This window comes from Rhinoderma darwinii, chromosome 11 (genome assembly GCF_050947455.1).
Source record: "Rhinoderma darwinii isolate aRhiDar2 chromosome 11, aRhiDar2.hap1, whole genome shotgun sequence".
NCBI classification, from domain to species: Eukaryota; Metazoa; Chordata; class Amphibia; order Anura; family Rhinodermatidae; genus Rhinoderma; species Rhinoderma darwinii.
The window spans coordinates 32,031,985-32,045,180 of NC_134697.1; the positions used below are offsets into that span (position 1 = coordinate 32,031,985).

General features: G+C 38.5%; 2 protein-coding genes across 3 annotated transcripts in view; one reads left to right on the plus strand and one right to left on the minus strand.

The window, feature by feature from the left end:
- RBP4 (retinol binding protein 4) overlaps positions 1-13,196 on the minus strand; it is a 349,798-nt gene that overhangs the window by 198,330 nt on the left and 138,272 nt on the right. The window lies entirely within an intron of this gene.
- The window catches only part of LOC142662825 (scavenger receptor cysteine-rich domain-containing protein DMBT1-like), a 35,625-nt gene that overhangs the window by 4,773 nt on the left and 17,656 nt on the right, over positions 1-13,196 (plus strand). The window contains exons 3-9 of the mRNA XM_075841025.1: positions 1,795-1,815; positions 2,588-2,902; positions 5,410-5,433; positions 7,354-7,380; positions 7,519-7,548; positions 9,314-9,355; positions 9,639-9,701. Coding sequence (XP_075697140.1) covers positions 1,795-1,815; positions 2,588-2,902; positions 5,410-5,433; positions 7,354-7,380; positions 7,519-7,548; positions 9,314-9,355; positions 9,639-9,701 — 522 coding nt within the window. The remainder of the gene's footprint in view (positions 1-1,794; positions 1,816-2,587; positions 2,903-5,409; positions 5,434-7,353; positions 7,381-7,518; positions 7,549-9,313; positions 9,356-9,638; positions 9,702-13,196) is intronic.

Here is a 13,196-nt window from a genome sequence, read left to right on the forward strand (position 1 = left end):
AATTTTATTCTTCAGCATGTCAATTGTATTTGCGTAAACGGTGATTATTTGTTGCGGATTTTCCCCATTAAATTCAATGGGGAGGTAATACCCGCAACAAATAGAAGCTGTTGCGTTTTCTTGCGGCGCATTGGCAGCAATTCCCCGCGAAATAAAGGCCACTCAGAAAAAAAAAAGGCTCTTGGGATGCCTCATCCCATGTGACCGCCGCTGCAGACAATCACAGGCTGCAGCGATCTCCTGGCAGGCCGGCTAAGTGCTGCAGTTTCCGCAGCCGACTTTCCGGTCGAAAAAACACCACAGGGCGGATACACTGTGTGCTTTTACGCAGCGTATTCCGCCCTATGTGAATGCAGCCATTCCATACATCTAAATGGGGTTGTTTCTTCAGCATGGGCATGGTTCTGCAAACCCCATTCAGCTGTATGGGACAGTTGCGGAAATTTCTGCAATAAAAACTACAAACTCTTACAGTCTACTATGCTACTATATAACACAGTGGGAGCAGATAAGTGTCAGATTATGAAATATTCTGGATTATTGGATGGACATAGAAAAGAATATAAAATTCACATGTAATTATACAGAAACTGTAGTAAGAAGTCCAAAATAAAATGTGGACACATCATCTGCTACTGTAACAATTTTCTAGAAAAATTTCTAATTTATTCCCTGTGCTCAGTCTTCTGGTCTGGTGAAATTCCATATTTCGGTTCTGTGCATGAAACAAGTGCCACATTATCAGACTTTCTGGATTATCAGATGCTAAATTAACTGTATATGAATGCAACATGGCAAAGCCCTTTTCCTGCTTCCACTGTGGCACTTTAAATACAGGCGTCTATAAGATCCAATATCAATAGTTAGCGGAGTTCAGGGAGTGCTGCTCGCCCCTCCCACAGTGGTGAATGCGGTCTTCTCCTCATACTTTTGACACTGAAACCTCCTATTGACAACATCTTACAGATGCCTGTATTTAATGACCCTCTGTTTCGTGACAGTACCACCTTAAAGTAGATGTCCCTCAATAAAATCATATTCATTGTATAGGTCATAAAAAATAAACAATGTTTTCCATGTACATGCTGTTAAAAAAACCACAACCGAGTTAAGAGTTATATTTACTCACATAGTAAGGTGCCACCTGGTGTTCAAAGTGTACAGCAATGTGCCCGTCCACCTAATGAGCTGAGTGCTTGTGAACATGCATGCTCAGTGATTCTCCCCACAGCCAGGTCTATGCATAGTGATCCTCTGTTCACTACAGAACAGCCAATAGCTTTCTGCCCTGCTTGTCAGGGAAGAAGCAGAGTCTCTGCCGTAGCATGGCAGTACTGCTAAGGAGACTCCTCAGCTTGGTAGGATAGTAAACCTCTGCATCCTGACAGCAGATATGAACCCTGAACATGTATTTATTGTTTTATTTCATTATACTGTATTTTCATTGCTTTCTAAGGGAGTTCATACTGTGGATGTCACATAGGTGATACCTTCACTACGCTGGATCTTGTGTTACCTATCTGCAGGGGACTATATTATCAGCTGCATAGAGCCTGCTCCCAACAGCACAGATTAGCAGCAGCATCAAGGGGGACACAGGAAATAAAAAAAAAATAAAAAAATGAGAATGGTATTTTTTTTATGCTAGAAACACTGCAAATTACATTTAAAAAAAAAAGCTATTAACAGCATTTCTGTACTTTTGGTATGACAATGATTCATTGGATAACCCATTTAATATGAAGATAAAAAAAGATTACATATAATGTTCTCTCATCTGCAATTTATTTGCAGGCATAAAAAAGAACAGCTCCGGTAAGCCTCCTTCATTTTTATTTCATTTATTTCCCCTGTCACATTTAGTATATGTACAGAGTGTTGAGCAGATATTTTCCATTTAGTCAATTAGCATCAGTGTTAGATTTTCTGAGTTTTGGAAATATTTGCTTAGTACTACTGGAGTAGTAATAGTTGGATATTTCTAAAGCTCAAATTAAATTAGGAAAATGATCTTAGTGCCTGGAAAGGAACCCCGTCCGATAATAGATAGTTTTCATACAGAGGGGCAGATTCCTATTAGCACTGCCCTTTAATAAACGATCATATGAAAGAAAGACATGGTGGATGCAGTTCTTTACCAAGGATTAAAGGGAAGGCCTACCTGTGCAATCATTTTTATATCGTTCCAATGCATCTAAAATAATAATAAAAAAATCAACTTTGCAAATAGTCTTAAACATATCTTACTGTTTTGCATCTACCGCTCCCATACAGTTATGTATCTCCATGGTTACAGACTACAACCAATCCCTGTATACTATAGTAGTGAGTATGGCTGCAGGATCAGACTACACAGAGATTGTTTGTAGTCTGTAACCAAGGAAATGCATAAGTCTATATAGGAGCTGTACACACAAAATAGTAGGATATTTCTAATCAAGACTATATGCAAAGTTGCTTCATTTTAGTTTAGATGCATTGGAGCAATAAAACAAATTTAGCTGCAGGGGTGGACGTACCCTTTAAGAGTATTCAAACTTTTGTGAACTGAAATGGTGTAATTAATATATTTTCCTTATTTGTGTAGTACAAGTGTTGGGCCTGAGACTGGCAAATGGAAGTCGGTGTGCTGGTCGAGTAGAGATCTACTATAATGGAGATTGGGGAACAGTTTGTGATGATCTTTGGGATATGAGTGATGCAGAAGTGGTATGCCGCCAAATAGGTTGTGAAAAACCTATCTCCTTTCACCTAAATTCCTATTTTGGCCAAGGAAGAGGACCTATTTTTTTAGATGATATGAACTGTGTTGGAAATGAAACATATCTGTGGAATTGTTCTCATCGAGGATTAGGCAAACACAACTGTGGCCATGCTGAAGATGCCGGAGTTACCTGCAAAGGTAAAATATGATAATGGGTTTAAGGGTTCTGTAAAATAAATGTAACATTGTACATTTTTATTTACTCACTTTTCAGTCGTGTATTGTATAGATGTAGAAAACTATAACTTAACACTTAACGCGTTAAGTACACAGTTGCAGCAAATTTTAAATTGACACTTAATACAGTAAAAGCCATTGAAAATTCAAGTTAAAGTTATCTGCAACTGTGTATATAACACTTTCATTGTGAAGCTTAAGGTTGCTACAGCTGTATTTGCCAGAAAGGCTGGCTACAGAATTGTTGTAGGGTTCATAGAGGATGAGGAAGAAGCGCAGAACTCACTTCCCCCAAGCACTTTGCCCATCCCATGTCTGGGTTAAAGATACCATGATCAGTTTCATGCCTTTTACTTTCATTTGACATTCATGATAACATGTCAGTAAGAATTAATTTAATAATTCTTCGATGTCTATAAAACAGAATTGACTGCGTCATAACCTTTGGTTTAATTCCCTACTCCCATATTTACTAATGTTATAGGACCTGTGGAGAGAAGATCCCTGAACAGGTTCTCAACACCTATTCACATAAGGGATTACTACATCCTGGGCAGGAGCTCCATAGCAGTGATATGGGCTGCCTCTAAAGGGCCTATTACACAGGTCAATTATCGGGCAAACAAGCGTTCACTGAACACTCGTTCCCGATCATTGCCCTGTGTAAACAGGGCAACGATCAACCGATGAACAAGAAAAGGTTCGTTCATTGGCTGATTGCATAGTTTATACAGCCTAAAATATTATTGTTGTCGGCAGCACATCTCTCTGTGTAAACAGGGAGACGTGCTGCCGAAATGATAAAAATGTATGGGGATGAACAATCGTAATTACAAGCACTCGTTCCTATACATATCTCCTTGTAATTGGAGCAAACGAGCGCCGATCAACGAGCTGTCTTGTTGATCGGTGCTCGTTTACACAGCCCATGTGGGGCCGTGTAAGAGGGCCATAAGGCCCTTGTTATTATTAAGTCACCTCTTGGCACAAATAATAAAACTTACATAAATGCAAAACTTTGCACATAAATGTTCCCCTCTCCTACTCTGTACAGTATTTGACTTATAAGTCAATAAGTTGTAATTGGGAACAGATATTTGCAGTTATCAGCCATATAAGATTTATGGAGTGTTTTGGTCACTCATTCACCTACTGGAATCAATTATACAACAAAATCAAATAGAGAAAATGTCTTGAAATACACATCAATGATCAATGGTATAGCGTAATGCAAATCAAACTGTAATTTTATATATGACATAAAAAAATAATCATGTAGAATTTGTAAAGTTAAGCTTAGTCTATCGGACTTATTACATTGTGCTGTAACATTAAAGAAACACTAAACCTAGAAATTAATTATAAAAGTAAACAGGCGATAAACTTGCTCACACTGTTTGTCAATCTGAAGGATTATCTTCATGTTCCGGAAACAGTCTTGTAGAATTCCGCAGGGCACACAGTTTCAATTTCCAGTTGATCTCTTGCATTTTTGTCTCTTGAACTGCTGAGGAGGCCCTGCTTAGACACGGGATGGGGCTTTATTAAAAAGTAGTTTTTCTTTTGGAGATACAGTTATTCTCTATACAGAACAGCTGTATACATTTTTTTTCCACTGAATTCGTCAGTGCCGCGGATCAGAGACATGCAGGATCCGCCAAAAATGAACTTGTCAGGTTCGTGGGACTGACGGATTCAGTGTAAAACAAGCGATACAGCTGTATCTCCAAAAGTAAAACTATTTTTTTAATACATTTAATCTAATTACAAAGTTACACTAAATACAATGACGAATCTTTTACACACACACATATATATATATATATATATATATATAAAAAAAAAAAAAAATATATATATATATATATAACAATATATATATATATATATATATATATATATATATATGTATATACATAAAAATGCCTTCAAAGGTGTACATAGCTTTTAATGATCTTTGTGTCCTGCTGCAGACAGGACAGAAGGAGGGGGGCTCCTGCTGCAGGCAGCTCGTACAAATGCTGTTCCCGATCATTGACCTGTATAAACAGGGCAGCGATCAACTGATGAATGAGCAAATGTTCCTTATTTTTTTTTTGTAAACCAAAAAATGGTCGCTAGCCAACAGCACATCTCCCTGTGTTAATGGGAGATGTGCTGCTGACATGATGCAAATGCACAGGGACGAGCAATCGTAGTATCGATCATTCATTGCTGACGATTGCTCCTTGTGAATGGAGCAAACAAGTGCCAAACAAAGTGCTGTATCGTCGATTGGCGCTCATTTTCACAGACAGTGTCGGCTTATATAATAGAACCTTTACAAAGTTTCTTATAATCGCTTGTACTATTGATTAATGCAACATTTGTTGACAAGTTAGTGACCTTTTAAAGTGATTTTCTTTTGTATAAAACATTGAGTAAATTGTTTATCTAGAAGTGCTGATTATTTCTCCTCTTACTTCTAGATCCAGTTTCTTCCAGGGCACCAGGTATAAAAATTTATCTGATCTATACCAATGATTTTACTGCCCTCCTTCAGGCTTTGTCACAATGAGCCTGGACCTAAACAATCAGGGAATTATAGTGAGATGGATCCCGTGAAGCGGATGAGTGAATATTCTAATTCATTGTAGCTCCCCCAAATTTATTCTACTGTTACATCAGAATAACATGTCTGTATACCTAACTTGATGTAATTTCTATCAATAGGTCAAACCCAATAATTCTCAGGGGTGTCCAATTACCATTGGCCATGTATCTGTCTATTACAAGGATATTAGGGCACACCTTATTTCAAACTTATCTATACATATTACATATGATTATGTGAACATCCTGGTGATTTGTGGCATTTGTATAATTTATAGGGGGGCTTTTTCTTTGAACATAATAACAATGATGAACTCAAAGACTCACTTTGGCGTATTCCCCCTACCCACTCCGTTCCCGGCCAACATTGGGTAACGGGATTTCTACTCGGACCACCCAAATCTTACAGCTTCTTCCGTAGGGACCGTAGGTCAGTCTTCCAATGAAAGTCTATAAGACTCACATCAAGCCTCTCATAGACTTGCATTGAGAGACTGACTTCTGGTCCCCACAGCAGACACTGTAGGATTCAGTGAGTCAGAAAGGGGATCATGTGACCCGCTGCCGGCCCGGTACGGAGTGGCAAACCATAAAATAAAGTGGCCGGTAAGGCAATACACCCACTACCTTTCACTTAATAATGTTTTCAAACGGGGAAGAAGGAGGAAATTTTGACGGAGTGTTTCTTTAATCAATAAATCATATTATTCTTTTACAGACCAGTACATTCATTATACAAAATAAGGAATTGTATTACCAATCACCCATCTAAAAGCAGAATAAATAATAATTGTGTGTTGTGTTTATAGTGTAGGAATTCCATAATGGAAATAGTGTTGTATTATTTTCCTGTAGATTATTATTATTAATATTATCATCGTCATTTATTGTTATCAGTCTAATTGTAAAATGCAGAACTACAGAAAATGTCAAATTCTTGTTAAAGCCCTGCAAATCCGTCCATAGCACTCTACAGTATATGGATGGGACAAACACTACGCAGTGACATACAATAGCCTGTGCATCTTATGATAGGCTGACAACAAAGCCTCCAAAATTTGATTTCCAATAGTGGCCCTGCTACATTGAAGAATATGTAAACTTTTGCAACAGATTTATTTATTGCTCCAAAGCATCTAAAATAAAAAACATTAATATATTTAGTAGAAAGTATTTATTAAAAAAAAGTCCTACCTTTTGGTGTCTACAGCTCCTAAGCAGACCTATGTGTCTCCATGGTTACAGACTACAAACAAACCCTGTGGTTTGTTTTTTACATGTATTAGAGCAATTACAAAAATGTATTGCAAAATAATACTTTTTCTTAATGTAATGCTCCTGACGTCCATACAGTAGAAGAGTAGAGACCCCACAGCAAACATCAAAATAGGTCCTCCTCATTATGGTGCCTTGTTTTGCCATCGAGCTTAAAAGGAACAGGTGTTTTTTCCCCCTTCAATGCCCTGTGCACGACCATTGGGTCAGTTTCTTACCCTCTTATACCAATGCAAAGAGGTTCTGGTTACCAGGTAGCAAAGGGACTGGGACTAACCAGTGCAGCGCCCCCTCTCTCAAGGGCCGTATTGCAGCCATGATCTGCCTCTTTGGTATGTTGACATTTGGCTCATGCTGCTAAAGGCAGCAATTCTAAAATAAACATTGGAATAGGAAATTGTTAATTATATAATTGTCTAATAAAGGTTTGTGTGGTCACCAAGAGTGAATATGCATAATAAATCCCATCTGCTACGTCAATAAATCATTTTTCCTTTACCAAACTCAGTAACTTTCATCAGATTAATCATATGGTTCTTTTGTAGGTCCTCAGAATTTTAATTTAACATCAGGTAAAACCAATTGTCTCCATAGAAAAATATTTTTTTGCCTTTTAAATCAAATTTTCGCTCTTTTTTTTTTTTTTTTTTTGCTAATTAGTAATTATATTTAGTAATATAGCTACGATGTTGTATGTTGTTGTCTTGCAGGTCAGCAGTACGTTACATCTACAACATCAGGTATGACCACTCACCTCTATATAAAAAAGTGTGCTGTCATTTTAAATGGGGTTCTGTATTAATAATGACTATGACATATTGCTAGGATATGCCATAAATATCTGATTGGTGCAAGGTCGACCAATGGAACTATGTCTGGTAGAAGCCAAAGGGCTCATGGTCGGAGGTTCAATCCACACTGGTCACATATTAATGCCATGATCTAGCAATATGCCATCAATCACTATTAGTATTGAATATTTATAGTTCTATTAACGTTCCCTTAACCTTTTGAAGAGCAGGACAGTATCGGCCTTTAGGATTAAAAGAAAAAAACTTTTGTGCTTTTATTGGGACACAGCTGTATGAGGTCTTGTTTTTTGCGGTACTAGTAGTACTTTACAATTTTTTATTCATTTTCATTACACTTTTTTAATCCCATAATGGAGCTTTTTAAATTATTAATATGTTTACATAATAATGTGCTTGACTACATACATGAGTACATCACCCTGGGGACTAATAAATACCCATGAAGTTTTTAGGGCATACCTAAGTATGCCTCAATAACAGGCATCATAGACAGACAGTACTGGGGTCCTTCTATGTCTATCCAGATGAAGTATGGGTATAGATCGGTACCCCCTTTGCGTTTTCCCATGTATGCTGCGGTCAGCTTTTGATTGCGGCATACTGTACATAGTAACATAGTTTGTATGGTTGAAAAAGACCCAAGTCAATCCAGTTTAACATATTCTCTTGCAATGCTGATATCGAGGAAGGCAAAACCCCAGTGAGGAAGAAGTAAATTTTTCTCGTCTTTAAAATTAATTCAAGGCATCAAATATGGCAATCAGAATAAATCCCTGGATTAACATCCATCTCCAATAATCTAGTGTATAGAACTTGTAATATTATTACATTCAAGAAAGGCATCCAGGCCTCTTTTGAACTATTTTAGTGAATTCACCATTATAACTTCCTCTGGCAGAGCGTTCCATAGTATCACTGCTCTTACAGTAAAGAATCCCGTTCTACAGTATGCTTATGTAGAAATCTTCTTTCCTCTAGATGTAAAGGATGCCCCCTTGTTACATTCCTGCGTATAAGTAAATCATGACAGATCTCTGTATTGACCTTTCATATATATTTATAGTTTTTATATCATAACTAAGATGGCTTTTTACTATCTAAATAAAAATAAAAGCCCAAAACTGTACACAATATTCTATATTTGGTCTAACTTGTGATTAGAGGTAGAACTTTGTTCTCGCTATGTTCAACTGTGCCCCTTTTGATGCATTCCATGATCTGATTTGCCTTTGCACCAGCTACCTGACACTGGTTGCTACAGTTCAGGTAATTGTCAACTAATATCCCTAATGTATTTCCCCTTCCCCTTTTACAGTTATCAGTGTTAAGCGTCATTTGCCACCTCTCTAACAAAGAGGTTAAATGAAAGAGATCTGAGTTGTTATAGCATTTCTATTACAGGACACTTATCGAGTGGGCACGGCAACTGTGCCCATGTGATCAGTGTGCCATAACAGTATGGCACAGGTCCTCTGGGGACTTCTTACAGAGAAAATAGATGTAAATGATTAGGTTTTTGTCCTCATGATGTGCTTCTAATAGGTGCAGAACAATGTATGATAATAGCCTTGGGGGTAAGTTTGTTGCCATTTATTGGAGTATGGGGTTCATGGCTTAGAAACATTGAGAAACACTGGTCTATAGTAATGGTAACACGTTGTTAGTCTTTATTACCACTTAGATTTTTTTGCAGATAAAAGCCCAGCAATGTCTACAGAAATGTCCTTAACCTCAGGTACTTTCCCTGAAATTTTTCTGCCATGTGTCTTGACTTAAATAGCATTTCCACCTCTAATCTTTTATCAATTGTTATTGTCATATTAATCACTGGAAAAGCTGGGTAATAACCAATGTAGCTAGCATTACAGCTCACTCATAAATTTTCACCATTTTGGCTATTGTTTTTAAAGTAACACTCCGGGCAAAACTTTCATGCACCGCCCCTCAGGCCTTGCATTGGGCATAGCACATTAAAACAATAATATGTAACTTCCACTATTATTGTATTATATTCCAAGGTTCATCACTGTCTCCATCAGGACCCTCATTTACTACCCAGAGTTCCCCCTCTGCACCTCCTAGTAAGTTTGTTAAGCATATATCATTGTGTGCATGTTCAGCCAGATGTATATGTTGGCACAATCCTATATATCAGGTCATATTTTCTAGCCGTTTATATTTCTACTATTAAAGGGGTTGTCCACCATCGGATAGGTCATCAGTATATGATCTGTGGGGGTCCGTCACCTGGACACCATACCGATCAACTGCACTGCGGCAATCGGATGTCATTGCACAGTATGCAATCTACGGAGCCAAAAGCAGTTGGCTCAGTAGATTGCATAGCGGCCGTGCTGCAGAACTGTAGCTCTGCTCCTATACACTTGAATAGTACTGCTGCTCGGCCGCTAATCTGTGACCGGAACCATCTGATTCCGGCATGGACGTCCGGTGCCCAGAGGCCACCGGAGCAGCTGATCGGTGCGGGGTCCTGGTGTCAGATGCCCACTGATCGTCCAGTAGTGGACATCCCCATTAATGTCATGCTAAAAAAACAAGGTGTAAACCTAATTTTATGATTTTTATGTTTTATTAGTTTCAGCTTGTTCTGTACAGGCCACAAACAGCAGGTTAACAAATGTAACTTGTATGCATTAGGTCAAATCAATTTATAATCTACACGGTATAGAGTCTAGACACTCATTACAACACATGGTAAACTGAAAAAACAAACAGAAGATCAGGTGGTACTGCTGCATGAAACATATATAAAGCAATAATAATATGTAACTTCCACTATTATTGTATTATATTCCAAGGTTCATCACTGTCTCCATCAGGACCCTCATTTACTACCCAGATTTCCACCTCTGTACCTCCTAGTAATTTTGTTAAGCATATATTATTGTGTGCAGGTTCAGCCAGATGTACAGTGAAGGAAATAAGTATTTGATCCCTTGCTGATTTTGTAAGTTTGCCCACTGTCAAAGACATGAACAGTCTAGAAATTTTAGGCTAGGTTAATTTTACCATTGAGAGATAGATTATATAAAAAAAAAAAAAAGAAAATCACATTGTCAAAATTATATATATTTATTTGCATTGTGCACAGAGAAATAAGTATTTGATCCCTTTGACAAACAAGACATAATAAAAGCACAGCAGTCAGACGTTTTTTGTAGTTGATGATGAGGTTTGCACACATGTTAGATGTAAATTTGGCCCACTCCTCTTTGCAGATCATCTGTAAATCATTACGATTTTGAGGCTGTCGCTTGGCAACTCGGATCTTCAGCTCCCTCCATAAGTTTTCAATGGGATTAAGGTCTGGAGACTGGCTAGGCCACTCCATGACCTTAATGTGCTTCTTTTTGAGCCGCTCCTTTGTTGCCTTGGCTGTATGTTTCGGGTCATTGTCATGCTGGAAGACCCAGCCACGAGCCATTTTTAATGTCCTGGTGGAGGGAAGGAGGTTGTCGCTCAGGATTTGATGGTACATGGCTCCATCCATTCTCCCATTGATTAGGTGAAGTAGTCCTGTGCCCTTAGCAGAGAAACACCCCCAAAACATAATGTTTCCACCTCCATGCTTGACAGTGGGGATGGTGTTCTTTGGGTCATAGGCAGCATTTCTCTTCCTCCAAACACGGCGAGCTGAGTTAATGCCAAAGAGCTCAATTTTAGTCTCATCTGACCACAGCACCTTCTCCCAATCACTCTCAGAATCATCCAGATGTTCATTTGCAAACTTCAGACGGGCCTGTACATGTGCCTTCTTGAGCAGGGGGAACTTGCGGGCACTGCAGGATTTTAATCCATTACGGCGTAATGTGTTACCAATGGTTTTCTTGGTGACTGTGGTCCCAGCTGCCTTGAGATCATTAACAAGTTCGCCCCGTGTAGTTTTCGGCTGAGCTCTCACCTTCCTCAGGATCAAGGATACCCCACGAGGTGAGATTTTGCATGGAGCCCCAGATCGATGTCGATTGACAGTCATTTTGTATGTCTTCCATTTTCTTACTATTGCACCAACAGTTGTCTCCTTCTCACCCAGCGTCTTACTTATGGTTTTGTAGCCCATTCCAGCCTTGTGCAGGTCTATGATCTTGTCCCTGACATCCTTAGAAAGCTCTTTGGTCTTGCCCATGTTGTAGAGGTTAGAGTCAGACTGATTAATTGAGTCTGTGGACAGGAGTCTTTTATACAGGTGACCATGTAAGACAGCTGTCTTTAATGCAGGCACCAAGTTGATTTGGAGCGTGTAACTGGTCTGGAGGAGGCTGAACTCTTAATGGTTGGTAGGGGATCAAATACTTATTTCTCTGTGCACAATGCAAATAAATATATATAAATTTGACTATGTGATTTTCTTTTTTTTTTTTTATATAATCTATCTCTCACTGGTAAAATTAACCTAGCCTAAAAATTCTAGACTGTTCATGTCTTTGACAGTGGTCAAACTTACAAAATCAGCAAGGGATCAAATACTTATTTCCTTCACTGTATATGTTGGCACAATCCTATATATCAGGTCATATTTTCTAGCCGTTTATATTTCAACTATTAAAGGGGTTGTACACTACCGGGCAACTGATGACCTATCCACCAGGTCGGTTATCAGTATATGATCTGTAGGGGTCCGTCACCTGGACACCGCACCGATCAACTGCTCCGGCGGCCTGTGCCGACTGGATGACATTTCACAGTATGCAATGTACAGAGCCGGAAGCAGATGGCTCCGTACATTGCGTCGCGGCCGTGCTGCCGAACCGCAGCTTGAATATTCACTTGAATAAGAGCAGAGCTGCAGTCATGCAGCTCGGCTGCTATTCCGTGACCGGAGCCATCTGTTTCCGGCATGGACATCCGATGTACAGAGGCCACCAGAGCAGCTAATCCGTGCGGGGTCCAGGTGTCGGACCCCCACGATCATATACTGATGGCCTATCCGGTGGATAGGTCATCAGTTGTCCGGTAGTGGACAACCCCTTTAATGTTATGCTAAAAAACAAGGTGTAAACCTAATTTTAGGATTTTTATGTTTTATTAGTGTAAGCTTGTTCTGTACAGGCCACAAACAGCAGGTTAATAAATGTACCTTGTATGCATTAGGTCAAATCAATTTATAATCTAGACAGTAAAGACACTCATTACAACACATAGTAAACTGAAAAAAACAAAAGATCAGTTGGTACTTCTGCATGAAAAATATATAATCAATAATAATATGGATTAAAAGTAAAAAAAAGAGAATACATATAGTAGAGATCATACCCTAAATAGTTCTGATTACAAATAACCAACCATCAGTAGTATTTACAACATAAAGGCATATATATATATATATATATATATATATATATATATATAATCCAAAAATCAGGCAGCACTCCAAGCTATAAGCAAAGTAGAAAAAGGTGCTTTATTGGTCCATATACACACGACGTTTCAGCTCAACACAGGAGCCTTTTTCAAGTGAACAGATTCATGTCATGACCACACATTTATAGGAGAACCAATATTATAAAAAAGTAGTGCCAATAAAATGCAACAACACATATAAGGTTGCCAAAAGG